Source organism: Suncus etruscus, chromosome 6, assembly GCF_024139225.1.
Source record: "Suncus etruscus isolate mSunEtr1 chromosome 6, mSunEtr1.pri.cur, whole genome shotgun sequence".
NCBI classification, from domain to species: Eukaryota; Metazoa; Chordata; class Mammalia; order Eulipotyphla; family Soricidae; genus Suncus; species Suncus etruscus.
Window position 1 is genome coordinate 117752787 of NC_064853.1, and position 26161 is coordinate 117778947.

Genomic DNA, 26161 nt, shown 5'->3' on the forward strand with positions numbered 1-26161 from the left:
TGAGTTTGCAGTCTGGATCCTTGAGAGCTGAGCAGGCTGCTTTTCCAGCAAAGCTCTCTGTGGCATGGTGGCATGATGTGTGTGTGTGTGTGTAGTGGGGGTGTGGCACTGCCAAATCCCAAGTCTGAATGTCTTCTTCCTGCTTCAACGGAGAGCGAGACGAACAGGTAATGGTATGCGTGTCATTCTTTTTATTTGTCATCAGGCAGCGTAGGAAAGGGTGTGTGTGTGTGTGTGTGAAGCAGTGATGAAGAAAACTCGGGTGACCGTGGAGACTAGGAGGGAGGAGGGAAGGCAGCGGGTCATACCTGTGGCACAGGCACCCACATCAAAACATGTGCAAACTCCAGCAAGTCATTCACACAGACCCTGGAATTCAGCAGGTGTGTGCTTCAAGACTCCGGCTGGTGCTAAGACAGAAAGTCCGGCCCGGGGAGCGCTGATCCTCCCTGCCACACTGGGGTTGCTCCCCGCAGCACCCGCACTTGCACACAAGCTCTCCCAAGTGGGCACGCACAGCCCCAGACCTCGCGGACCCGCCTCCGGAGGCCGGGCCTTGGCCAGCCGGTGCCGTCGTCCCTCCTCTGCCTTCCTCCCCGCCACCGGGGCTGGCTAGAGGCGCGTGGCACCGGCGCTGTGCCGAGCGGGCAGCGCCAGGCGCGGGGAGGGGGTGGCGGGGGGCAGCTCCTCCAGGAAGACCCTGGCGGGCCGCGGAGGCGAGCGGGGCTCGGGCCGCGCGCAGCAGAGGGTGGCGCGGGTGATGAGGCGGTCCAGGGGCTGCAAGGAGTGCATCCAGCGGGGCAGGAAGTCCCAGGTCTGCAGCCACTTGGGCAGGCGCCCGGGGTCGCGGCTCTGCAGGCAGCTGACCAGGGCCACGAAGGCCAGCAGCGCTGCGAAGGGGGCGCCCACGCCCACCATGGCCCGCCAGCCCGCCATGGAGAGGCCGAACACCAGCGAGGGCAGCAGCAGGAAGCACAGGAGCAGGTAAAGGACGGCGAACCAGCGGTACTTGGCCGTGCGCTTGCCCAGCGCTTTGGCCATGCGGATGGGCAGGCGCAGGCAGGGCAGCGGGTACCACAGCAGGATGCCCGAGATGTTGAAGAAGAAGTGGCAGAGGGCGATCTGCGGGGGAGGAAGAGGGGCTGGGTGGACTCGGCCAGCCGCAGAGCCCAGGCCTCGTCGCCCTGCCCCGGGCGCGCAGCCGGGGCACAGCGTGGCAGGCCCGGCGAGGGTCGAGGGTCTCTTGGCTCACAACCGTGCGACACTTTCTTTTTGTTTGTTTGTTTGTTTTGGGGTCACACCCGGCAGCGCTCAGGGGTCACTCCTGGCTTTAAGCTCAGAAATCGTTCCTTGCAGGCTCGGGGGACCATACGGGATGCCGGGATTCGAACCACTGTCGTTCTGCATGCAAGGCAAATGCCCTACCTCCATGCCATTTCTTTCTTTCCTGTCTTCGCTTGGGAGATGCTCCCCTCAGCGAGGCAGGCTGAGCGTGGCAGAAATCACGCCGTGATGGGAGGAGGCCTTGGGCTCCCGCCAGAAATGCATCCCTCTGGCCTGTCTTTTGCCTCTCCCACTCTGATCAGCGCTTATTCCTGGCTCTGAACTCAGGTACCACTCCTGGCGGGTTGGGGTGATCATGCGGTATGCGGGGATGGAACCCAGGGGACGTCCCCTACATGGAGGGTAAGAGTTCTACACACTAGCGAGCTCTTTGAGCCAGGGCCGCACTGAGTTGCCTGTAACCAGCTGGTGAACAGCCACGATCCCTATATTGTTTCCCACATTGGTCCCTTGTTCAGAAATTCCCCTACAAATTCCCCACACACACACACTTTTGGACTTTTTGGGCTACACAGTGATGCTCAGGTCTTAATCCTGGCTCGGAATTACTATGGGTGCCTGAGCTTGAACTGGAGCCATCTTTTGCAAGGCGAATGCTTTACTCGCTGCACTATCTCTCTGTCTCTGATATTTCATTGATAGCTCATCGGTTAGCTGCCTCATGTTTGGTCAGCACTCTAGTTTCCTGATTTTTATTTATTTATTTATTTATTTATTTTTGGGTTTTGGGTCACACTCAGCAGCGCTCAGTGGTTACTCCTGGCTCTACGTTCAGAAATCACTCCTGGCAGGCTCGGGGGACCATATGGGATGCCGGGATTCGAACTACCATTCTTCTGCATGCAAGGCAAATGCCTTACCTCCATGCTATCTCTCCGGCCCCTAGTTTCTTGATTGGTCAGCAATCCTTGGGCAGGAATCACCCGATGGTCATCTAGGTTTATCAAATACTCCTTTGCTTCTACTGCCACTGGTCTGCTCACCCTTGATACTTGAGAGGGCCAGGACCCCTCTTATAATGCGCCTGTCCTCAGAGTGCAAATCCCACTTGATTTCCTTTATTGCTGTGATTATAAACTTTGCACCATTCTGTGGTGCTCAGGGTTCTGCACTCAGGGATTGCTGCTGGCTGGCTCAGTGGACTGTGTGGTGTACAAGATCAAATCTGGGTGAGCTGAGCTCTACCCACTGTATTATCTGTTCTGCCCTGCTGTGATGATCATACTAATGTTATCTTGTTGAACACTAAGATCTTTTTAACAAGGTTGGGGTGGGCACACAAAATCTGGAAGAGAGGCATGCTTTTGCCAAAAATGAAACACAGGACGTAATCCCTACAAGTGGCACTTAAGCCCCACTTAAATCACAGCTGATGACCCCTCTCCTTCACCAAGTGACCCCAAGCTTTCTTTGTCTGCATGGTTTATAGGAGCCTGAAACAGTGAGAAATTTCTAGCAATCAGAAGCTAACTAGGGGCTGGAGAGATAGCACAGTGGTAGGGCATTTGCCTTGCACACAGCCTACCCAAGATGGACCCAGGTTCAATTTATGACATCCCATATGGTTCCCCGAGCCTGCCAGGACCAATTTCTGAGTGCAGAGCAAGGAGTAGCCCCTGGGTGTGGCCCAAAATGCCAAAGGAAAAATAAAAATAAATGGGGGACAAGAGATAGCATAGCGGTAGAGCTTTTGCCTTGCATGTGGCTGACCTGGGAGGGACTGGTTTGATTCCCGGCATCCCAGGTCCCTCGGCCTGCCACGAGTGATTTCCAAGTGCAGAGCCAGGAGTAACCCCTGAGAGCTGCTGGGTGTGGCCCAAAAAACAATCAACAAATAAATAAAGTTTAAAAATAAAATAAAAATAAATAGGGGCCAGAAAGCACAGCAGTAGAGCATTTGCCTTGCACTGTGGTGACCCAGGATAAACCCAGATTCAATCCCTGACATCCCATATGGTCCCCTGAGCCTGCCAGGAGTTATTTTTGAGTGCAAGCCAGGAGTAATCCATGAGCACTGCTAACTCCAAAACAAACAAACAAAAAAGAAGGTAACTATTGAATAGCTGGGCCTTGAACAACATGAGTTCTTAGTTTTTTGTTTTGTTTTGGTTTTGTTTTTTGTTTTGTTTTTGGGTCACACCCGGCAGCGCTCAGGAATTACTCCTGGCTCTACGTTCAGTAATCACTCCTGGCAGGCTTGGGGGAACATATGGGATGAGCGGATTCAAACCACCATCATTCTGCATGCAAGGTAAATGCCCCACCTCCACAGCATGAGTTCTTGCACTCAACTCTTCTTTGTTTGGGGCCACATCTGGTGATGCCCAGGGACTACTCACAGGCCTATGCTAGGGGGTTCTTTCCTGCAATCTGATCAAACTTTCTTTATGCAAAGCATACATTCAGCACTCTGAGCATCTTTCCAGTCCTCGGATTGGATGTTCTATCTGTGGGGTCGAATCAGCCCCACAGTTAAATTTGATGAATCGAGAGGATTTTAAGGGGACTCAGATTCTGGTATTCACATATGTGAATGTGTGAATGGTCCTTTAATTGATATCCCTTCTGGATATCAAGAGACAATTGTATGGGCAGAAGAGATATTATAAGGAGCTTGCCTTGCCATGGCTATGGCTGACCTGAGTTTGACCTCCAGAACCCCTCATCACCACCAGGAGTTATTCCTGAGTGCACTGACAGGAGTAACTCCTGAGCAGGGTCAGCTGTGATCTCTCTGCTCACCCACCACCAAAAAAAAAAAAAAAAAGACAACTGTAAATATTTAGGAAGAGTTAAAAGTTATTGGCTCAGGGCCGGAGAGGTGGCGCTAGAGGTAAGCCTTGCAAGCGCTAGCCAAGGAAGGACCGTGGTTCGATTCCCCCGGCATCCCATATGGTTCCCCCAAGCCAGGGGCGATTTCTGAGTACTTAGCCAGGAGTAACCCCTGAGCATCAAACGGGTGTGGCCCAAAGAAACAAAAAAAAAAGTTATGGGCTCTTGGGGCCGGAGAGATAGCACTGAGGTAAGGCATTTGCCTTTCATGCTGAAGGATGGTGGTTCAAATCCCAGCATCCCATATGGTCCCCTGTGCCTGCCAGAGGCGATTTCTGAGCATAGAGCCAGGAGTAACTCCTGAGCACTGCCGGGTGTGACCCAAAAACCAAAAAAAAAAAAAAAAAAGAAGTTATGGGCCCTGGGGTTAGAACGATAGCATAATGGGTAGGGCATTTGTCTTGCACTGGGCCCACCCTGACATCCCATATGGTCTCCCAAGCCTGCCAGGAGTAATTTCTGAGTGCATAAATTAATTTTGAGTGTAGTAACTCCTGAGTGGCATTGCTGGGTGTGGCCCAAAAAACAAACAACAAAAGAATTTATGAGCCCTCAGAGCCAGAGCAGGTAGGGCATTTACCTTGCATGTGGCTGACCTGGATCCAATCCCTGGCATTCTATACGGTCCCCTGAACCCACCAGGAATGATCCCTGAGTGCCTGGGTGCTGTCAGAAGTGACCCAAGTGCTGCCAGGTGTGGCCCAAAAACTAAAACCAAATACCCTCTACCCTGTACCCTCTGGCCCAGGTGTTGCCAGGAGTGACTCCTGCATGCTGGGGAGTCCCCAAACTTCCCCAAAGGTGTAGGCACACCTGGAAGGCACTGGACAGCTTCTCCTTGGGGCTGGCCAGGGCTGCCAGGATGGCGGTGGTGGTGGTGCCGATGTTGGAGCCCAGGGTGAGCGGGTAGGCTCGTTCGATACTGATCACACCCAGGCCTGAGGGGGTGAGCAGAAATGGGGGAAGAAGCAATGATCAGCCAGTCACCCCTACATCTCCAGTTCCCTCACTTTTCCTTCACCCCCAACCTGCTGCTAGAGACTCACCAATGAGAGGGGTGATGGCTGAGGTGAACACGGAGCTGCTTTGCACCACGAAGGTCATGCTGGCACCCACAACCATGGCAAAGTAACCAGTGGCCCAAGTGAAGGGAGCAGGGAAGTCTGACAGTGGGGATACAGGGAGAGGGGATGTGCAGGCAGAAGGCACCAGAAATGGGAGTTGGATTGGGAGAAGTAGGGCTACATTCCTCAGGGAAGAGGTATGGAATGATCTATTGCCTTTGCTGAGGCCAGGTAGCCCCCCCCCAAAAAAAAAGCTCAAGATAAAAAGTAAAGGGATTGGTGTACAAGTACAGTGTATAGGGTGCATAATGGTTCCCTAGGCCTGACAAACAGTGATTCCTGCATGCAAAGCCAAGAGTAAAGCCTGAGGACCGTGGGGTGTGGTCCCCAAACAAAAAATAAATAAGGGGGTAGTAAGATAGCCCAAAAGGTGGGACACACATGTTTTGCATGTGGAGATATCCAGTTCCATCGCCAGAATCACCTGGTCCCATACTGCCAAATAATCAGGACCTTATGGCCAGGCCAAGTATATAAGAGGCAAGTGGGGAGAGGTTGGGCCACATCTGGCAATGCTTGAGGACTCCTCTGAGCATTGTACTCAGGGCTCCACTCCCAGTAGTTCTCAGAGGACCGTGAGGATACTAGGAATAGAACTAAGGTGGGCTGTGTTGAAAACAAATACCTTCAGCCCTGTCCTCTATTGCCAAGAGTGGCTCCCACATTCCTGAACATTGCTGGGGAGCCCCCAGAAAGTCCAGCCTCTGAGCCAGAGAGCCATAGTACAGTAGGTAGGGCACTTGCCTTGCACACTACTGACTTGCTTTCAACTCCCGGAATCCCATAGGGTACTCTGAGCCCCGCCAGGAATGATCCTGAGCCCAGAACCAGGAGGAAGCTCTGCGCAGGTGTGGGGGAGCCTCCTTCAAAAATGACGGAGAGATTTTCTTCAGGGTTCTCCAGACCTGTGTGGGATCTGCGGGGACTGGAAGACACGCCCCCCACTCCCGGGGCTCACCGGTGTTGATGACCTTTTGGATGACCTTAGCCACCTGACCCTTGAGCAGGGAATTGAGCATCTTGACCAGGAGAATGAGGCAGGTACAAAGCAGCACCAGGGAGCCGGCCAGCAGGATCAGCCCCACGGCCAGGTCAGGCAGCCCTGTGTCCACAAAGATGTGGTGGCCTGCAGGGGTCGAGAGCACCTGAGAATAGATCCATGCCATAACCACCCACTTTTGCCTCCCCAAGGGGCTCCAGCACAAAACTCTCCAAGAGCTGGGAGAGGGTGGCTGAAACCACTGTGGCCAGAGGAAGGCTGGACACTCACATTTCTCCATGGTAGTGTTTCCCAGAGTCTGGCTGGAGTTGGCCACAGCCTGGGACACAAGCATAGGAGCCTGGGGGAAGAGGTTAATATGGCAGGTTTAGGACCAAGTTGGTTGTTCAGTGACCAAGTAGAGTTGGGGGGAGATGGGTGATGAGGTGACATTCTTGCTTTCAGGACATAGAAGGTCTTTTTGGGGAGGAAGGGGTTTGGGCCCCACCCAGGGGTGCTCAGGAGTTACTCCTGGCTCTGCACTCAGGGATCACTCCTGGAGGGGGGGAATTCCAGGGATTGAACCTGAATTGGCTGCATGCAAGGTAAATGCCTTACCCACTGTTTTTATGCCAACTCAGCAGTGCTCAGGATTTACTCCTGGTTCTGTGCTCAGGCAACACTCCTGTGGGGCTCAGGGGATCATATGGGGTACTAGGGATGGAACCTGGGTCTGCCACCTGCATGGCCAACACCATACCCACTGTACTAACTCTCTAACCCCAAGGCACTTGGATAGTAAACCAGAAGCTAAAGCTGGCTCAGGGCCCAGATGCGACCCCTATTGTTGCTTGAGGGGATTGTTCATGGTGCTGCAAATCAAAGCTGGTTTGCAAATCAACTGCCCACCCTCAAATGCAGAGAACCCAGAGCTGGTCAGGTCACCCAAGTGTCAGGTCCAGACTGCAGGTGTGTCTGTGTTGGTGGGGAAGGTGCTAGTTCCAGAGCTACTTAACTCAGCCTCTCAGCTTGCAGTGACTTAGCCCTCACTTGTCAAGGGAAACCACCACAGGAATCTGATAAAAATCTCCCCATCTAGGGCCAGATTGATAGTATAGTGGGGAGAGTGCTTGTCTTATAGGCAACTGGTGTCACACCGAAACCTAAATCCAGTCAAACTAAGTCTCCCTCATCCCAGGAAAAAGTCCTGAGCACTGCTGAGTGTGGCCCCCAAACCAATAAATAAGTAAAACAGATAGTGCAGTGCAGAGGGCATTTGCCTTGCATGTGGCCAATCTGGGTTTGATCTCTGGGACCATATGGCCCCCAAAAGCTGATATGGTGATCTCTGAGCAAAGATCCAGAACTATGTCTTAAACAGAGCTGGTTATAGCTCTCTCCCAAAAAAATTAGGATGAGTGCCCGACAACAAATAGTGGCTAAAGAAACTGGGTACATCTGCACAATGAAATACTATGCAGCTGTTAGGAAAAATGAAGTCATGAAATTTGCTTACACAAGTATGGACATGGAGACTATTATGAGTGAAATTAGTTATAGGGAGAGAGACAGACACATAATAGTCTCACTCATCTGTGGGATTTAAGAAAAATAAAAGGCAGTATAGTCTTTTTAACCAGAGACAATACAGATGAGGGCCGGAAGGAACAGTCCATGATATGAAGCTTACCATAAAGAATAGTGAGTGCAGCTAGAGAAATAACTACTCTGACAACTATCATGATAATGGCAATGAGTGAGAGAAACAGAATGCCTGTCTCAATAACAGGCAAGGGGTGGGGGAGGAAGGAGATGGGGGGGTATTGGTGGTGGGAAAGAAATACTGGTGAAGGGGGGTATACATTTGATGACTGAAACCCAACTATGAACATTTTTGTAACCACAGTGCTTAAATGAAGAAATTATTATTATTATTATTATTATTATTATTATTATTTTGGTTTTTGGGCCACAACCTGTGATGCTCAGGGGTTACTCCTGGCTATGCACTCAGAAATAGCTCCTGGCTTGGAGGACCTTATGGGATGCTGGGGAAACAGGGTCCGTCCTGGGTCAGCTGCATGCAAGGCAAATGCCCTACTGCTTGCACCATCACTCCAGCCCCAAGAAATTATTATTAAGATTGGAAAGATAGCACAGCAGTAGAGTGTTTGCCTTGCAAGCAGCTGACCCAGGACCAATGGGGGTTTGAATCCCGGCATCCCATTTGGTCCCCCGTGCCTGCCAGGAGCAATTTCTGTGCACAGAGCCAGGAGTAACCCCTCAGTGCTGCTGGGTGTGGCCCAAACCCCCCCAAAAATAAATTATTATGATTATTATTTTGCTTTTTGGGCCACACCCGATGACGCTCAGGGGTTACTCCTGGCTATGTGCTCAGAGACTGCACCTGGCTTAGGGGACTATATGGGATGCTGGAGGACCGAACCGAGGTCTGTCCTATGTTTGCGTGTGCAAGGCAAAGGCCCTGCCACTTGCGCCACTGCTCCGGCCCCAAGAAATTATTTTTAAAATATTAGGATCAGCTAAGTAGTCCAGGACTAATTCCAAATACTTTTTTTACCATAGAAAAAAAGAAATATTTGGGCCTGAGAGATTGTGTAAAAAGAAAGGCACTGCCTAGCATTTATCTGACTTGAGTTTGAATTATGGCACTGCAATGGTCCCTAAACACGACCTTAGTGATTCCTGAACACAGAGCTAAGAGTAAGCTCTGGGTACTGCCAGCTATGGTCCCTAAACAAAAAAAAAAAGGAAAGAAAGAAAAGAGAAAGTAAGAGAAAGAAGAAAGAAGAAAAAAGAAAGAAAGAAAGAAAGAAAGAAAGAAAGAAAGAAAGAAAGAAAGAGAGAGAAAAGAAAGAAAGAAAGAAAGAAAGAAAGAAAGAAAGAAAGAAAGAAAGAAAGAAAGAAAGAAAGAGAAAGGAAGGAAGGAAGGAAGGAAGGAAGGAAGGAAGGAAGGAAGGAAGGAAGGAAGGAGGAAGGAAGGAAGGAAGGAAGGAAGAAAGGAAGGAAGGAAGAAAAAGAAAGAAAGAAGAAAAAGGAAGGAAGAAAGAAGAAAGAAAGAAGGGAGGGGGAAAAAAGGAGGGGGAGAGAGAAAGAAAAAGAAAAAAGAAAGAAAGAAAGAAAGAAAAAGAAAGAAAGGAAGAAAGAAAGAAGAAATAAAAAAGAAAAAAAGAAAGAAAAAAGAAGAAAGAAAGGAAGGAAGGAAGGAAGAAAGAAGGAAGTAGGAAAGTAAGAGAAGAAATGAAATTTCTTTTGAGGTCACCATTCTGCAGTGTCCTGGCTCTGTGCTTCAAGGATCACTCCTGGCAGTACAGGGGTGGGGGGAACCTGCCAGGGTTGGCTTAGTTGAGGTAGGTGCCTTATCTCCCTGTGCTAGTTCTCTCTGACCCAGAACAAATGGGAGGAGGGGTTGTCAACACCATACAGTGCTCAGAGTTCACTGCTGGCTTTGCTCTCAGGAATTTTTTCTGGCAGAGCTCAGGGGAGCATATGGGATGTCAGGAATCAAATCTGTGTCTCCTGCTGTACTATTATTGCTCTAGCCTAGATGTGTGTGTGTGTGTGTGTGTGTGTGTGTATGTGTGTGTGTGCCACACTCGGCGGTGCTCAGGGGTGACTCCTGGCTCTGTGCTCAGAAATTGCTCCTGGCAGGCTCGGAGGACCATATGGAATATTTGGGATCGAAGCAGGGTCCGTCCTGGGTTGGTAGCGCGCAAGGCAAACGCCCTACCACTGTGCTGTCACTGAGGCCCCTGAAATAAATTTTTGTTTTGGTTTGGCTTTTGGGTCACACCCGGCAGCACTCAGCGGTTACTCCTGGCTCTATGCTCAGAAATTGCTCCTGGCAGGCTTGGTGAACCATATGGCATGCTGGGATTCGAACCACCAACTTCTGCATGCAAGGTAAACGCCTTACCTTCATGCTATCTCTCCGGCCCCATACATTTTTTAATTAAAAAAAAAAAAAAAGCAAGTACTTATTTTACCTCCTCCAACCCCATCCCAGGACTCTTGCGATCACTTACGGGAAAAGAAGGTGGTGGAAGAGCTTGTCGGGGTAGAAGGTACCTCCGAGAAAAAAATCTGGGTTCCAGAAAGAGCCAACTCTTCCCAGTGCAAAGCTAAACTTTATGTAGCTGCTGCTGGAAAGAAATTAAGCATAAGAATAGGGTATTGCCGTGTATGCGGCAGTATCAAACGTGACCACTAGTGGGCACTCCAGATCACAGAGCCCGGAATAGTTCATGAGAACCTTGGGTTTGGGCCCTAAACAAAACACAAGTAAAATAAACTTCTCCCTGGCCGCCACAATCTGTCTCTCCCAGAAACTGACCAGCACCCATTCCCTAAGGACCTCACCTTCCTCCAGCCTCAGGAGGGCTCCTTGCCCTTTGATTTCAGCAGCATCTTAAGCTTTGATTCTAAATTATGTCGTTGAATAAAATGAAAACTTTTTTGATTTTTGGGTCACTCGGCGGCGCTCAGAAATCGCTCCTGGCAGGCTAGGGGGACCATATGGGATTCTGGGAATTGAACTGGAGTCTGTCCGGGGTTGGCCACGTGCAAGGCAAACCGCCCAACTGCTATGCTATCAATCCAGCCCTGGATACAATGATTGATAGGCCTCAGAACACTTGGTTACATCTAATTTTCAATCGGGTTGGGTTGGGTTTGGGTAGGTGCCACCTTTGGCAGTGTATGGGGCTTACTCCTGGCTCGAATCTCAGCAGGGACGGTTGCTCCTGGTATGTTCAGGAGACATAGGAACACTGTGTCTTAATCAGTGGAGTCATCATTTCGACCCTCACTCTGGGCTCTATTTCACCGACATGGACTCCTGTGAGAGGGACAATGTTTGGGTGTCTCATCTGGCCTGCACAGAGCCAGTTCAGGAGTCCCCCAAGGTCTGGGCCAGAATCTCAGGTTTGGGGTGGGGGGGACTAGAGGTAGGGCATTTGTGGCCAACAGGTTTGATCTCCAGAATCCCATATAGTCCCCTGACCACCCAAATACCACCTGGAGTGATTCCTGACTGGAGCCAGGAGTATCTCCTGAGCATTGACAGATATGGCCAGCCCCCTGCCCTCCTTTCAACTAGAGGAAACAGTGCTGGAGAGATGGGAAGATAGTTAAGTTACTTGCCTTCTATGGGGTCAACTAGGTTTGATCCCTGGCACCCCTCAGTCCTCTGAACCCTTCAGTAAGTGACAGCCTATGAAACTATGGCCCAAGGCATTTCTGTGGGTAGGGACCTCATTTTAAGAAGAGTAAAATGGAAGGTCCCGCCCAGGGCTGGCAGGATATGAAAGTCCAGAATAAAACAGAAGGCTAAGACCTCTGGGGTTTGGGAGCCTTACTTCTTAGGTTTGTGGGGTTCTGTGAGAGGGCAGCAAAGATGGGCAACAATCCTGAAAGGAACAGGAAAAGGCACATCCCCAGACTTTTCACTTTCCACTAAAACAAGGAACTAGGGCAGTGAGGGTGAGAGAGAGAGAGAGAGAGAGAGAGAGAGAGAGAGAGAGAGAGAGAGAGAGAGAGAGAGAGAGATCAACAGATTAAATGTAGGTTTTGCATGCAGAAGGACCCAGTTTATTTTTGTTTAGTTTGGGAATCAACCTATCTGTGCTCAGGGCTTCCTCCTGGCTCTATGCTCAGGGATTACTCCTAGTATAGAGTGCTGGAAATCAAGCCAGGTCAGTTGTTTGTAAGACAAAAGACTTCACCTGGTCCTATTGCTGTGGCCCCAGGATTGGGTTATTGTGAACATATGATCCACTAACCACCACTAAAAGTGATCTCCAAGCACTGAGCAGGAAGTAAGCCCCACATACACATACAGAACTGGGCCTCCAGAATGAGATGGGCCTTCCTTTTTTATCTTTTTGGGTTGGGGGCCACCTCTGCTGATGCTCAGGGGAGGAGGAGGAGGAAGGAGGAGGAGGAGAAAGAAGAAAGAAGGAAGAAGAAAAAGGAAGATGAAAGAAAAAGGAAGAGAGAAGGAGAAAGAGGAGGAGAAGGGAGGAGGAGGAGGGAGGAGAAGGAAGAAATCGCTCCTGGCAATGCTTGGGGAAGTATATGGGATGCTGAAGATTGAACCTGGGTTGGCTGCATGCAAGGCAAGCACTCTCCCTGCTGTACTATAGCTCCAGCCCTGGGATGAGCCTTCCTGTGTGCCCTAGGGCATCGTGCGTGCTGCATGCATGTGAGCCCAAGGATGGGAAGCCAGACAGTCCGGAGTCATGCTTAGTAGTGAGGGGCTTTGCTTCCCCCACCCCACCCCTGGAGTATGACGTCTAGGGCAGCAGGTGATGAGGACTGCAGGAACAGTGAATCTGGAACGTCCGCAGAACCACAACCCAGACTGAGGAGCGATGATGAAGCAAGCCTCCACAGACGTCTCTGGCCTCCACATCCGTCCCCCTAAGACCTAACTGTGTTTCTGAAAGCGGGGGCGCCAGTGCGCTATCTGGTGGCTAAGACAGGAACTGCTTCGGGCTGTGTCTTCCGCCCCAAAAGCGTCTTGGCGTGACTGCTGCCCCCTAGTGGCTTCCAGGCAGGGCTGTGGGTTCTGGATTCCTCCAGGATTTTCATTTTGTTTTCGTCCCCATAACCCTCGGGTAAGCCTCGATTTTTTCACCTGTGCCATGGGTAGATGATCCTTTTCTCGGACTTACTGTGCTCAGGGTTACTCCTGCCTCTGCACTCAGCAATCACTCCTGGCAGGCTCTAGGGACCAATTGGGATGCTCTGTTGCATGCAATGGCAAGGCAAATGTCTAACCTGCTGTACTCTCTCTCTGGCCCCAGGCAAAAGATCATTTTTGCCTCTTAGCTTACAAGTGTTTAAAAGATGTGTCTTTGGCAGCACACACTTCCACCGACCCTCTCATGGAACCACCTCCCAGATTGGCTGAAGTGTTTGTTGGTGGGCACCTCACCGAAAGTAATGTGATTCCACCAGGACACTGTACTACCCCTAGTTTCCTTTTTCTTCACTTTCCCCCCATTTGTTTTGGTTTTGAGGAAACACACAGCTCACCTCTGGACTTACTCCTGACCCTATGCTCAGTGATCACTCCTGGAGGATTCAGGGACCATATACAGTTCTCAGGACTGACGCTGGTTTGACTGCATGCAAGGCAAATACTCTACCCACTGTACTATTGCCCTAGATTTTTCCTTCCTTCCTTCCTTCCTTCCTTCCTTCCTTCCTTCCTTCCTTCCTTCCTTCCTTCCTTCCTGTTCTGTGCTTCCCCCCCCCCCCCCCCGTTCTTTGTTTTTCTAGGGGCCACATCAGAAGTTACTCCTGGTTCTGCATCCATGAATCACATCTAGCAGTGCTCAGGAGACCATCTGGGGTGCTGAATATTGAACCTGGACTGGCCAAGTGCAAGACAAGTGCCCTCTCCACTGTACTATCCCTCCAGCCACCCCCTCCTATTCTTCTGCTGCCAGGCCTGGTGATCACACTTACTCCCTCCTAACTACACTTGAATCCTGCTGCTTTCCCACATTGGGGCTGACATGTTTTCTGGGGGGCACACACCTGCCCAAGAGGCAGAAGACATTTTGTTGTGGGCCCAACCAGCAGAATCCAGAGGCTACAAACCACAGCACTGTAGAGATGATATTGGGCATACGGGCAGCAATGCAGAGGGTCAGGGATCGAACTTCTTGGCCTCCTATCTTCAAAGCAAGTGGTTTGCCACTGGGCCCCTGGCCTGTTTTTCTTTCCCCTTTTTCCTTTTGTTTTGTTTTGTTTTGTTTTTTTTGGTTTTTGGGCCACACCGGCATTGCTCAGGGGTTACTCCTGGCTCTCTGCTCAGAAATAGCTCCTGGCAGGCACAGGGGACCATATGGGACCCCTGGATTCGAACCATCCACCTTTGGTCCTGGATCGGCTGCTTGCAAGGCAAATGCCACTGTGCTATCTCTCCGGGCCCCCCTTTTTCCTTTTGAAGAATCTTGAATTCCCAGTCTTCTCCTTGGCTCTTTGGAGACTAATTTAGGCAAGACTGGATCCAGTTTTATGCAAGTTTTTTGTTAGTTTGGTTTTGGGATACCCTCAGTGTTGCTCAGGCTTTATGCTCAGTAATGACTCCTGGCAGTGTTTGGGGGACAATATAAAGTTTGGGGAGGGTTAAATATGGGTCAGCTGTATGTCAGGCAAGAACCCCTACCACTATACTACTCTCAGACTCCCATGCTACTCTTTTTTTGGAAGGGGACCATTTGGCCATAGTTGGCTTGGCTCAAAGGCTCTTCCTGGCTCTGTATTCAAGAATAATTCCCTGAGGGCCAGAGTGATAGTACAGTGAGTAGGGCATTTGCTTTGCATACAGTCTACCCAGGATCAATCCCAAGAATCCCATATGGTCCCTCAACACCACTGAGTTATTCTTGAGCACAGAGCCAGGAGTAACTCCTGAGCACCACCAGGTATGGCCCAAGAACCAAACAAGCAAACAAACAAATAAATACATAAATAAGAAAGGGGCGCTTGGCAAGGTTTGGGACTCAGGAGGCAACTCAGGGTGTCAGCGCACATGCCTGTGTAAGATCCTCAGTTCAGTTTCTGGAATTCAGTCCCTGGCACCATTCCTTCAGGACCACCAATTTTGGCTGTGGGAGATACCAAACACCACTGAGCTCAAGTTGCAGGGGGCCAGTTCACTGTCCTTCAGACTGTTGGAGGGCCAGATTATAGTAAAAACAAAAATTATGAACAAATTTCTATGCACACTGCATATATCTTATTTAGAAGAAACAAAATGGGAATAAATATAATATGTGGCCCACGGGCCATAGTTTGAAGACCCCTGTATAGAGCCCTGCTAGTCTGAGCCTAGAAACATCTGGCCCAAAGGAAGTGCCCCCGAGTCCCCTGAGCACTGCTTAGGAGGCTTCAAATAAAATAAAAATTATGGGCTCGGGCCAGAGAGATAGCACAGCCATAGGGCATTTGCCTTGCATGCAGCCAACACAAGTTGGACCCTAGTTCAATTCCAGAAATCCCATATGGTCCCCCGAGCCTGCCAAAAGTGTTTTCTTTTTTTTTTTTTTTAATTTTTTTTTAGTGTTTTCTTTTTTTGTTTGTTTCGTTTTGTTTTTGGCTCACACCCAGCAGCGCTCAGAAATCACTCCTGGAAGGCTCTGGGGACCATATGGAATGCTGGGATTCGAACCACCTTCCTTCTGCATGCAAGGCAAATGCCCTACCTCTATGCTATTTCTCTTGCTCCAGGAGTGTTTTCCGAGTGCAGAGCTAGGAGTAATCCCTGAGAGTTGCCAGGTGTGGCCCAAAAACAAAAAAATTATGGACTGGAGTGGCAGTACAGCAGGGAGAGCAACTGGCTTTGCATATAGCCAAGCAGAATTCAATCTCCAGCACACCATATGTTTCCCTGAACGCCATCAGGAATGATATGAGTGCAGATCCAGGAGAAGCCCTGAGAACTGCTGGATGTGGCACCAAAATAAAAAATTAATTTAAAAAATTAATTATGAAATAAATAATAGGGGTCGGAGAGATAGCACAGTGGCGTTTGCCTTGCAAGCAGCGGACCCAGAACCTAAGGTGGTTGGTTCAAATCCCGGCGTCCCATATGGTCCCCCGTGCCTGCCAGGAGCTATTTCTGAGCAGACAGCCAGGAGTAACCCCTGAGCACCTGGGTGTGGCCCCCCCCAAAAAAAAAAACAAGAAATAACTAATAAAGAGGGTTTGAGAAAATAGTACAACGGGAAATGCATAGGTCTGCATGTAGTGGATCAGCTTTGATCCCCACCTCCCTATAGGGTCCCTGAACCCTGCCAGGAGTGATACTTGATTGCAGAGCCAAGAGGAAGCCTGAGTACATCTAAATGTGGCCTTCAAATTTAAACAAATTAAAAAACAAAATAATAATAAAAGGGGCTTTCTGGGGCCGAAGCGATAGCACAGTGGTCGATAAAGCCTTTGCCTTGCATGCAGCAGACTTGGGACAGACCTGGGTTCAATTACCAGTATCCCATATGCCCCCACCCACCCCCAAGCCTGCCAGGGGCAATTTCTGAGCACAGAGCCAGGAGTAACTCTGAGTGCCACTGGGTAAGGCCCAAAGCCCCCCACTTTCCCCAAAAAAAAGATAAAAAGGGGGCTTTCTAGGAGAACTGGGAGCAGCTGCCACTGCTCAGGTTATGTGTCAGCTGGAGTTTCTGGTTTCTGTTTTGTGAAGGTCCAAGTAAGTGGTCTTCTCCTCCAGGTTGGCTGGTGAAGCAGAGAGGGCCTAGGCCCTAGAGAGAGATGGGGAGAGGCTGAGGGTGCATTGGAGTGTCACAAAGCCAGCACTAGACCTGTGGTGAGGCTTTCTGAGGTTCAGCAGCCTGGAGGCTAAACAAGACAGGGCTGAACTGTTGGGTTACACTTTATTTTACCTAAAACAAAGTTTATCCCTGGTTATTTGTATCTGTTTGTTTACAACTTGGTTTCACCCAAAACAAAGATTGTCTTATTTGTAAATCTGGGTGGATTTACTGCCCCACCCTGGGGTGATCTTTGTACTCAATAAAAATGGCAGTTCTGGCAGGCAGCAAGGGCCATACTAGTAGAAGACTGCCAGACTACACTTGTTTTACCCTCAGCCTGGTCTGAATTATTATTATTATTTTCTTTTTTTGGTTTTTGAGCCACACCTGGCGGTGCTCAGGGGTTACTCCTGGCTGTCTGCTCAGAAATAGCTCCTGGCAGGCATGGGGGACCAGATGGGACACCGGGATTCGAACCAACCACCTTAGGTCCTGGATCGGCTGCTTGCAAGGCAAACGCCGCTATGCTATCTCTCTGGGCCCTGGATTATTTCTTGTGCAACCCTGATTCAGACCTATTCACCTGGGGCTGGAGATACAGCACGTGGGGTGATTTTACAATTGGTGCCTGAACAGGGATGACTTGAACCCTGGACCCAAGAAGAAGGCCTCAGCGATGGTGAGTGCTAATTATGACTTGACCCTTTGGTGGATTATCACCATGACAGTCCCCTTGAACTGGACTGAATGTGCTGTACCTGTCACTGAAACATCGGTTAACAGCTCCTATTCTTAATGGCTTTATGTTGCTCTGGTCCATCTACCTGCATTTCTTACTCTGGATTGTATGTGTCAGGCTCCCTATAGATAGATTCTCCTGCACACATTCCACAAGAGGGGAATAGTGCCTTCCCAGTGATGATGAATTTCTAAAGGCCTTCCCGAGGCTGATAATTTATCACTTACTACTGACACTAAACCAGAGAGATTCCATCTCCCAAGAATGATCAGCCAGTTACCATCTCTGCAGACTCAGAGTCTGAAAACAGCTCAACCAGAGATACCCTCACACCCCATACACTGAGTCAGGTAGACAAGCCAGTGCTGGAAATCCAAGCCCTGAGCACTGTCAAATGGTTCAGTGTCTGGAATGGTTATGGATTTATCAACAGAAATGACACCCAAGATGTCTTTGTTCACTGGACAGCTATTCAGAGAAACAATCCCAGGGAGTTTCTGTGTAGTGTTGGAGATGGGGAGACTGTGGAGTTTGATGTTGTTTAAGGAGAGAGGGGACCAAAAACTGCTAATGTATCCAGACCTGGTGGAATGCCAGTGAAAGACAGCAGATATGCCCCCAATCTACATAGGTTCTGTGGATTAATTCCTGGCCTCACTCAGCTGGCCCACCACCTATGGTGGCAGAGGGCCCCTCAAGTGAGACAGAAGCAGGTAGTGAAGAAGAAAGAGTTGAAAACTTTGGGTTGCATCCCAGATGCCACCGTCTTCTATCTTTCCTCTACCAAAGGAGCCTTTTTCCAGGACCATGGCCCCCAGATCTGCAGCAACTTATCAAGGAAACCCCAGGAGCCTAACACAAAGGTGAAGATGGAGAAGATGGAGGATCCAAGATCAACAAAGGAGAAGCTGCTTTTAGAACTTCCTGAACCTGGGTTACCTCCAAAAATTTAACTTTCTCCTAAACTAATCTCTTGACCCTATTTTCATTGGTCACTATATTGTTGGTTAAATTGTGTTTTATCTGTATGGATCTTGTTTTGTTCTAAGCCCCATTACAAACAGAAAATTTTTGTTTGCTTGTTTGTTTTTTTGGGGGGGCCACTCCCGGCGGTGCTCAGGGGTTACTCCTGCTGTCTGCTCAGAAATAGCTCCTGGCAGGCACTGGGGATCATATGGGACGCCAAAATTTGAATTAACCACCTTAGGTTCTGGGTCAGCTACTTGGAAGGCAAACGCTGCTGTGCTATCTCTCCGGCCCCAAACAGAAAATTTTGTATCTAACTTGTGTACTTTAATATTTGTTTGCAGGGGCCGGAAAGATAGCATGGAGGTAAGGCGTTTGCCTTTCATGCAGAAGGACAGTGGTTCGAATCCCGGCATCCCATATGGTCCCCCGAGCCTGCCGGGGCGATTTCTGAGCATAGAGCCAGGAGTAACCCCTGAGCACTGCCGGGTGTGACCCAAAAAAAAAAATCCTTAATATTTGTTTGCACAATTATGGGGAAATGCATGTTAGAGTTGTGAAAGTTCCAGTTATCCTAGTAGATGTTTCTCAATTGCTATGATGTTTTAGTGTCTATCTTATGTAGCAATTTATTCTCAAATTATGTCTGCAAAAATGTTCTAATCTCTTTGTCCACAGAAGTCAATGGAAAAGGAACTTGGATACTATAGAATCTTTTTTTTTTCTTTTTTTCTTTTGGTTTTTGGGTCACACCCAGCAGCGCTCAGGGGTTACTCCTGGTTCTATGCTCAGAAATCGCCCCTGGCTGGCATAGGGGGCCATATGGGATGCCGGGATTCGAACCACCAACCTTCTGCATGCAAGGCAAACACCTTACCTCCATGCTATCTCTCGGTCCCAGCAAACTTATTTTCAAATTGTATATATTTATGGAAATGTTCTTGTGATTTTTTGTTTAATGAAGGTTTATGAAAAGGAACTGAGATGTTCTAGACTTGTGTTACAGTGATCAGTGTAAGAATGCTTAAGGATTTTCTAATTAAGTGTATCTGCAGAAAGGTCCTAATGTTTATGTTCAGAGAAGTCTATGAAAAGTGTTGTGAGATGTGAAAAGATATGAAAAGGCTGACTGTTTTGAGAATGATGTATACAGTTTAAAATTTGATGCTATTACAGCCAAATTTTATGTGTCTATGCAAAATAACCACTTTTGCAAATTCTGATCTGGTGTTCTTGCCTCTAGAAGAGAAGAATAAAACATGGCTTATGTACCCTTCAATTTTTTTTAACAAAAAGGGGCAGTTGTTGTGTTACACCTTATTTTACCTAAAACAAAGTTTAGTTGGTTTCTTTGTATCTGTTTGTTTACAACTTGGTTTCACCCAAAACAAAGATTGTCTTACTTGTAAATTGGGTAGGTTTACTGCCCCACCCAGGGGTGATTTCTGTACTCAATAAAAACGGCAGTTCTGGCAGACAGCAAGGGTAAAGGATTGCCAGATGGAGCCAGAGAGATAGCATGGAGATAGGGTGTTTGCCTTGTGTGCAGAAGGTCAGTGTTCGAATCCCGGCATCCCATATGGTCCCCCGAGCCTGCCAGGAGCAATTTCTGAGCTTGGAGCCAGGAGTGACCCCTGAGCACTGCCGGATGTAACACCCCCCCCCCCCAAAAAAAAAAAGACTGCCAGACTACATGTGTTTCACCCTCAGCCTGGTCTGGATTGTTTCTGTGTGACCCTGATTCCTGGACTTGGAAATACAGTGCATGGAGTGATTTTACACTGAACCATAAAGGAACATGGAAGGGTGGAAGGCTAGGCTGTCCACACTGAGGGAAAGGCCCTACAACATCCAGGGTGAGCAGAAAGGAAAAAAGGGAAGAATTATCTGTGTCTGGGGTTTCAGAGGTCCCTGTCACTGGGTTATATCCAATTCCTGCCAGATGCAGATTAATTGGTAATGGTTGCCGAAAGCTAGTTTGAGTCTGGGAGGGATCAGCAATGTTTACCACAGTCACAGAATCAGTGAAAGAAGTAAATTTTAGGGGTCAGGAATTTTAGGGGTACAGGACTCAGGTGCTTGCCTTGCATATGGTCCATCTGTGTTCAATCCTGGGTGCCCCAAATGATCCCAAAAGCCCTACCTATAGTGATCCCTGATATAAGAGCCAGTGGTAAGCCTTGAGTACTGACCCCTACCCCACCAAAAAAGGCAAGTTCTTAGATTTTTGATATTGATCTCAAAAAATGAATTATTTTGGGGCCAGAGCAGTGGCGCTAGCGGTAAAGCACCTGCCTTGCAAGTGCTAACCTAGGTCGAACCTCGATTCAATCACCCAGCGTCCCATATGGTCCCCCAAGCCAGGAGCAATTTCTGAGCGCAGAGGCAGGAGTAACCCCTGAGCGTCACCAGGTGTGGTCCCAAAACAAACAAAATAGAGTTGTTTTGTTTTGTTTGGTTGGTTTTGGTATTTTGGTCACACCTGGCAGTGCTCAGGAGTTACTCCTGGCTCTACATCAGAAATCGCTCCCATGGGCCGGGCGGTGGCGCTAAAGGTAAGGTGCCTGCCTTACCTGCGCTACCCTAGGACGGACCACGGTTCGATCCCCTGGCGTCCCATATGGTCCCCCAAGCCAGGAGCGACTTCTGAGCGCATAGCCAGGAGTAACCCCTGAGCGTCACCGGGTGTGGCCCAAAAAAAAAAAAAAAAAGAAAAAAGAAATCGCTCCTGGCAGGCTCGGAACCATATGGAATGCCTGGATTCGAAGCACCATTCTTCTGCATGCAAGGCAAATGCCCTACCTCCCATGCTATCTCTCTGGCCCCAAGTTCTTTTGTTTTTGATATTTTGGAGGAAATACCCAGTCCAGCAATGGAGTATTCCTGGCTTTATTTTACTATTGTTATTATTTTGTTTGCTTTTGGAGTGCACATTGTGGTGCTCGGATTTTACTCCTGGCTTTCTGCTCAGGAATCACTCCTGCTAGGGCTCAGGAGACCATGTATGATGTGAGGGACTGAACCTCAGTCAGCCACTACAAGGAAAGCATCTTACCCACTGGCCTCTTGCTCAGGCACGAAACTTCGATATTTCTCATACAAAGGATCCCTTCCAGCCCTCTCAGCCATCTCCCCTGCACTTCTGAAGTATTTTGCAGGGACCATGACACCAACAGCAAGCTGCCTGAAGAAATGGGACTCACCTCTGGTTTGTCCGGGGTACACCAGATTCTGATGAGACTGTGGTTCCTCAGGGACTCATCACCTATGGCGATGCTGGTGATCACAGACTTGTCCAGCTGCGGGCAACAAGTGGCTAGGATGGAGGGCAAGGAGGCACTTCCAACCTTTCTGCTCCACCCTGGGTCCTGGGGTCCACCCCCAACCTGTATGATGAGCTTCGTGAAGGGCTCCGTGATGATCTTGAGCAGATCCGGGGCATCTTGGCCACCTCGAATGTTAAAGGAGGCCACCACGATGCGGGTGATGTGGTGCAGGTAGCCCGTAGCAGCCTCCAAGGGCAGCAGGACGAGGACCGACAGCCAGTTGAAGCAGTCGTGCACCGTGGCCCCTGCGAAGGCCCTGGGCAGGAAGCCAGGTTGCCTGGTGGCTGGGTAGGGCTCTGCTGGCACTGACACTGCCCTTAGCAGTCTCACTCCCTCCCTACACCCTGCCCTCATGCCCACCCAGTCTCACATCTGACATCCTCTGACATCCCCCTCACGAAGTCCTACTCCCGCTCTGCACCACCATCTCTTTTTTTTAGGAGTGATTTTTTTTGTTTATTTTTTGGGGGGTTACACCCGGCAATGCTCAGGGGTTACTCCTGGCTCTACGCTCAGAACTTGCTCCTGGCAGGCTCGGGGGACCGTATGGGATGCTGGGAGTCGAACCACCATCCTTCTGCATGCAAGGCAAATGCTCTATCTCCGTGCTATCTCTGGTCTCCATCTCTGTATTTTTATTTATTTTTTTGGTTCTTGGGTGCTCATGGGTTACTCCTGGCTCTGCATTCCTGGTGGTGCTCAGGGGACCATACGGGATGCAGAGAATCGAACCCGGGCTAGCCCTGTGCAAGGCCAAGTGCCCTTCCCACTGTACTGAAGATAGTGCCATCTTGAAAGCCTCATCTTTAAGGCCCCAAAAGCCATCACTCAGGGGCTGGAGAGCTATAGCACAGCGGTGGGCGTTTGGGCGTTTGCCTGGCATGCGGCCCACCCAGGAGGGTCCCAGTTTGATTCTCAGCATCCCTTGTGGTTCCCAGAGTCTGCCAGGAGCGATTTCTGAGTGCAGAGCCAGGTGTGGCCCCTGAACGCTGCCGGGTGTGGCCCCAAAACCAATCGATCAATCAATCAAGTTTAATAAAAAAAAAAAAAAAAAAAACAAAAAAAAAAACGGGCCGTAGAGATAGGACAGCGGTAGGGCGTTTGCCTTGCACCCAGCCCATCCAGGACAGATGGTGGTTCGAATCCCGGCAACCCATACGGTCCCCCAAGCCTGCCAGGGGCAATTTCTGAGCGCAGAGCCAGGAGGAACCCCTGAGTGCCGTCGGATGTGACCCAAAAACTAAAAATATTTTAAAAATTAAAAACAAAACATCTCTAGACCGTATCTTCTCTCTGCACCCCGCCTTAGTCCCGCCCCCTGCACGCGCTCAGGTCACACAAAAGCCCCGCCCCGAAAACACGCCCACATCCGCTGCATCAGCCTATAGCCGCCCATCCCTCCTTATAAGCGCTAAGCCACGCCCCCAGCACTTCACTCCGCCTAGACCCAGGCCACGCCTCAAGCCACGCCCAAACACAAAAGCCACGCCCTCGGCACGACGCCCCGTTCCGACCTAAACCCTGTCCCTCCAGTCCCCGCCCATGCTCGGCCACGCCCTCATGGCACCCGCCTTAAGCCACGCCCCCGAACCACACCCCGCATGCGCCCTACCCCCACGCTCCAACACCGCCCCGCCCACTCGCGGCGCCTCCCGACCGGCCCTGCCCTCACCGCCGGAAGTCCGTCCGGTCGCCCGCCTGCATGAGCGCCACGATGGTGTTGGTGACGGACGTGCCGATGTTGGAGCCCATGATGATGGGGATGGCGGAGCTCACCTCCAGCACTGGCGGGGGAGACGGGGCACACCCCGGGAGTGGTGTCACTGCGACAAGGCGGCCCAGCCCTCCCCGCGAGCCTGGAGTCCCAGCCGTGTTTTCGGGCGCGCCCGAGCGACCGTGCAGTGCGGGAGTTTAGATCCCCGGTGCCTAACAGGGTCCCCCGAGTCCCCCCGGAAGTGGACCCAGATTGCACAGCCAGGAGTAAGCCCTGAGCACAGCGGGGTGTGGACCCCAAACAAAACAACAAACCAAACCGCAAACGGGAAGGCACTCAGAGGGCAGGAGCGAAAGCTTTTGCATTCCGGAGTTTCCTCCTCCTCCTCCCTGTTCCAACGCGGGCCCCCCAGAGTTCCCCTGAAACGACTGCTTGCAGTGAACCCGAGCCTCAGGGTATGACTCAAAAACAACACAAAGAGAAAAGGTGTGGGGAGCCGGAATAGGCATACAGCGGTAGGGCTTGCCTACCCTTGCCTTGCACGGAGCCAGCTCCCAGGTGCAGCCCCATGCGCGCCTCCAGGAGTCATTTCTGAGTGCAGAGCCGGGAGTAAGTCCTGAGCACTGCAGACTGTGGCTCAAAAAGAAAAAGTGTGTGTACAGTTGCCATGTCTTTCTATACATGGTAAGTATACTCTGCAAATGCCAGCTTGTACTTAGTGCACACAGACTTGATGGTTAACGGGCTGGAACGGGGCTCCCACCCTTTGAACCTTCACGGCGGTAGGGCATTGACCTTACACGCGACTGATCCAGAAGGGATGGTGGTTTGATTCCCGGCATCCCATAGGGTCCCCCGAGCATGCCAGGAGTGATTTCTGAGCACAGAGTCAGGAATAACCTCTGAGCGCTGCTGGGTGTGACTCCCCCCAAAAAAGGCCTCTGAACACCGTAGACTTAAGAACGTGAATTCCAGCGGCGTTTGCCTTGCAAAGCAGCCGATCCACGACCAACAGTGGTTGGTTCGAATCCCGGTGTCCCATATGGTCCCCCGTGCCTCCCAGGAGCTATTTCTGAGCAGACAACCATGAGTAATCCCTGAGCACTGCCGGGTGTGGCCAAAAACAAACAAACAAACAAACAAACAAAAAAAGAAGAACGTGAATTCTTGGCCAGTTACAAATCTGAAGTTTGGGGACCAGAGAGATAGCATGGAGGTAGGGCATTTGCCTCACATGCAGAAGGATGGTGGTTTGAATCCTGGCATCCATATGGTCCCCCCGAGCCTGCCAGGAGCAATTTCTGAGCATAGAACCAGGAGTAACCCCTGAGCGCCACTGGGTATGACCCAAAAACCAAAAAAGAAACAAAAACAAAAACAAAAACCCCGAAGTTTGGGGAATAAAGCAATAGCTTTGCAGGTAAAGGGTTTGCCTTCCACATGGCCAACCTGGGCTTGATCACCAGCATCCCATATGGTCCCCCTGATCCTGCCAGGAGTGATTATTGAGCGCAGAGCCAGCAGTAACCCCTGAGTCCCTCTGGATGTGGCCCACAAACGAAAACAAAAAGAGAGGATGAGGGTGGGGGCTAGGTAGATAGTACAGTATGAAGTGTGCTTGCTTTGTTCTTGGCCAACCTAGGTTTGAATCCCAGCACCCCAAATAGTTCCCCAAGCCTGAGTAAAGAGCCAGGAGTAAGCCCTAAGCACTACCAGGTGTGTCCATTCTCCCCACACCCCAATGTGAGCCCATTCTAGGTGGATGGGATTCCCAGTGGGGAATTGAAGGCCAGGGCGGATTCTCCAGACTGTGCCTCCTTTTCTGACCATTTCCTGGACTAATGATATGAGTGTGGCAAGGTGGAGGTGAGCCTTCCTGGAACTGTACCCCATCCATCTTAGCTTTTTGGGGGTACCCCGAGTGAGTCCTGCATGTTTGGGAGGAGATGCTAGAACGATGCTGTTTGTTTAGTCTCTCAACCCCCATCCCTAATAAGCTAGGCCCCCCACACTGTCTCTCTCCTTGACCCCCACTCACAACCAGAGGAGACCATGCTGACAATGATGGACGTGGAGGTGCTGGAGCTCTGGACCAACACGGTCACCAGGATGCCCACCACCAGCCCTGCCACTGGGTTGGACAAGATGGCATTGTCCTTAAAGATGTCACCGGCCACTTTCCCTGCAAAACAGGCATCACTGTTGTCAGAGGTCCACCCCAGAGCCCCACCTGGGTCCCTCCACCCCTGCCCTACCTCCTGCTAGCTGGAAGGCAGAACTGAGCACGTCCAAGGAGCAGACAAAGAGGTACAGGAACACGAGCATCAAAGGGACCTTGAGGGTGTTCACCACAACCCTGTGCAGCTTCTGGGGCCACCCAGGCTCTGGAGACAGGATAATCTGGCTGTGAGAAGTGGCTCAGGGAGTCAACCCCCCACCCAACATCTTCCCACTCCTCACCCAGGCCTACCTGGCTGATGCCCTTCATCCAAGGCCAACTTGGCTGGTATCGGGTCATGACGCTCCAGAACCTCCCCAAAGGGACAGCCGTGATCAGCCAGGGCCACAGGGCCCAGACTGGGGAAGCCATAGGCAGAAGTGCCCGAGATCCTGTGTAGGACTGAGAGGACAATTGTGGTAAAGAGGCCTGGAATCTCAGTTTTCAGAGGTTCCCCCGCCAGGGATATGAAAGACCACACAGGTCAGGTTTCAGAATGTACTCACCCTGTGGGCTTGGAACATAGGCAAAGGCCTTCCCATGCATCATGTGCCCGCCACGGACAGGGAGAGGGGAAACAGCCGGGCCCCCTAACCTCTCTCCATAGGGTATCAT

General features: G+C 50.4%; 1 protein-coding gene across 2 annotated transcripts; it reads right to left on the reverse strand.

The window, feature by feature from the left end:
* Positions 1-612: 612 nt before the first annotated feature.
* Positions 613-26161, reverse strand: SLC34A1 (solute carrier family 34 member 1). Of its 2 annotated transcripts, XM_049775718.1 has the most exons (14): positions 26053-26161; positions 25799-25948; positions 25584-25712; positions 25367-25510; positions 23287-23398; positions 21675-21870; positions 21492-21587; positions 16876-16890; positions 12809-12829; positions 6571-6598; positions 6259-6426; positions 5223-5339; positions 4990-5114; positions 613-1122 (listed from the first exon to the last, which is right to left on the reverse strand). In XM_049775718.1, the coding sequence occupies exons 1-14, from the start codon at positions 26159-26161 to the stop codon at positions 613-615; spliced, it is 1920 nt and encodes a 639-aa protein (XP_049631675.1). The 2 variants fall into 2 exon arrangements, with proteins under 2 accessions (XP_049631675.1, XP_049631674.1); XM_049775717.1 differs by lacking the exons at positions 12809-12829; positions 16876-16890 and having other exon boundaries at positions 6571-6640.

What these genes read in the sequence shown, in the direction of transcription:
- SLC34A1 (XM_049775717.1), bottom strand. Translation starts at nt 26,161, where the DNA reads ATGATACCCTATGGAGAGAGGTTAGGGGGCCCGGCTGTTTCCCCTCTC. An exon ending in TGCCTTCCAGCTAGCAGGAG is followed by an intron (nt 25,511 to 25,583) that starts GTAGGGCAGGGG and finishes CCTGTTTTGCAG; the next exon opens with GGAAAGTGGCCGGTGACATC. An exon ending in GACCGGACGGACTTCCGGCG is followed by an intron (nt 21,871 to 23,286) that starts GTGAGGGCAGGG and finishes CTTCCTGCCCAG; the next exon opens with GGCCTTCGCAGGGGCCACGG.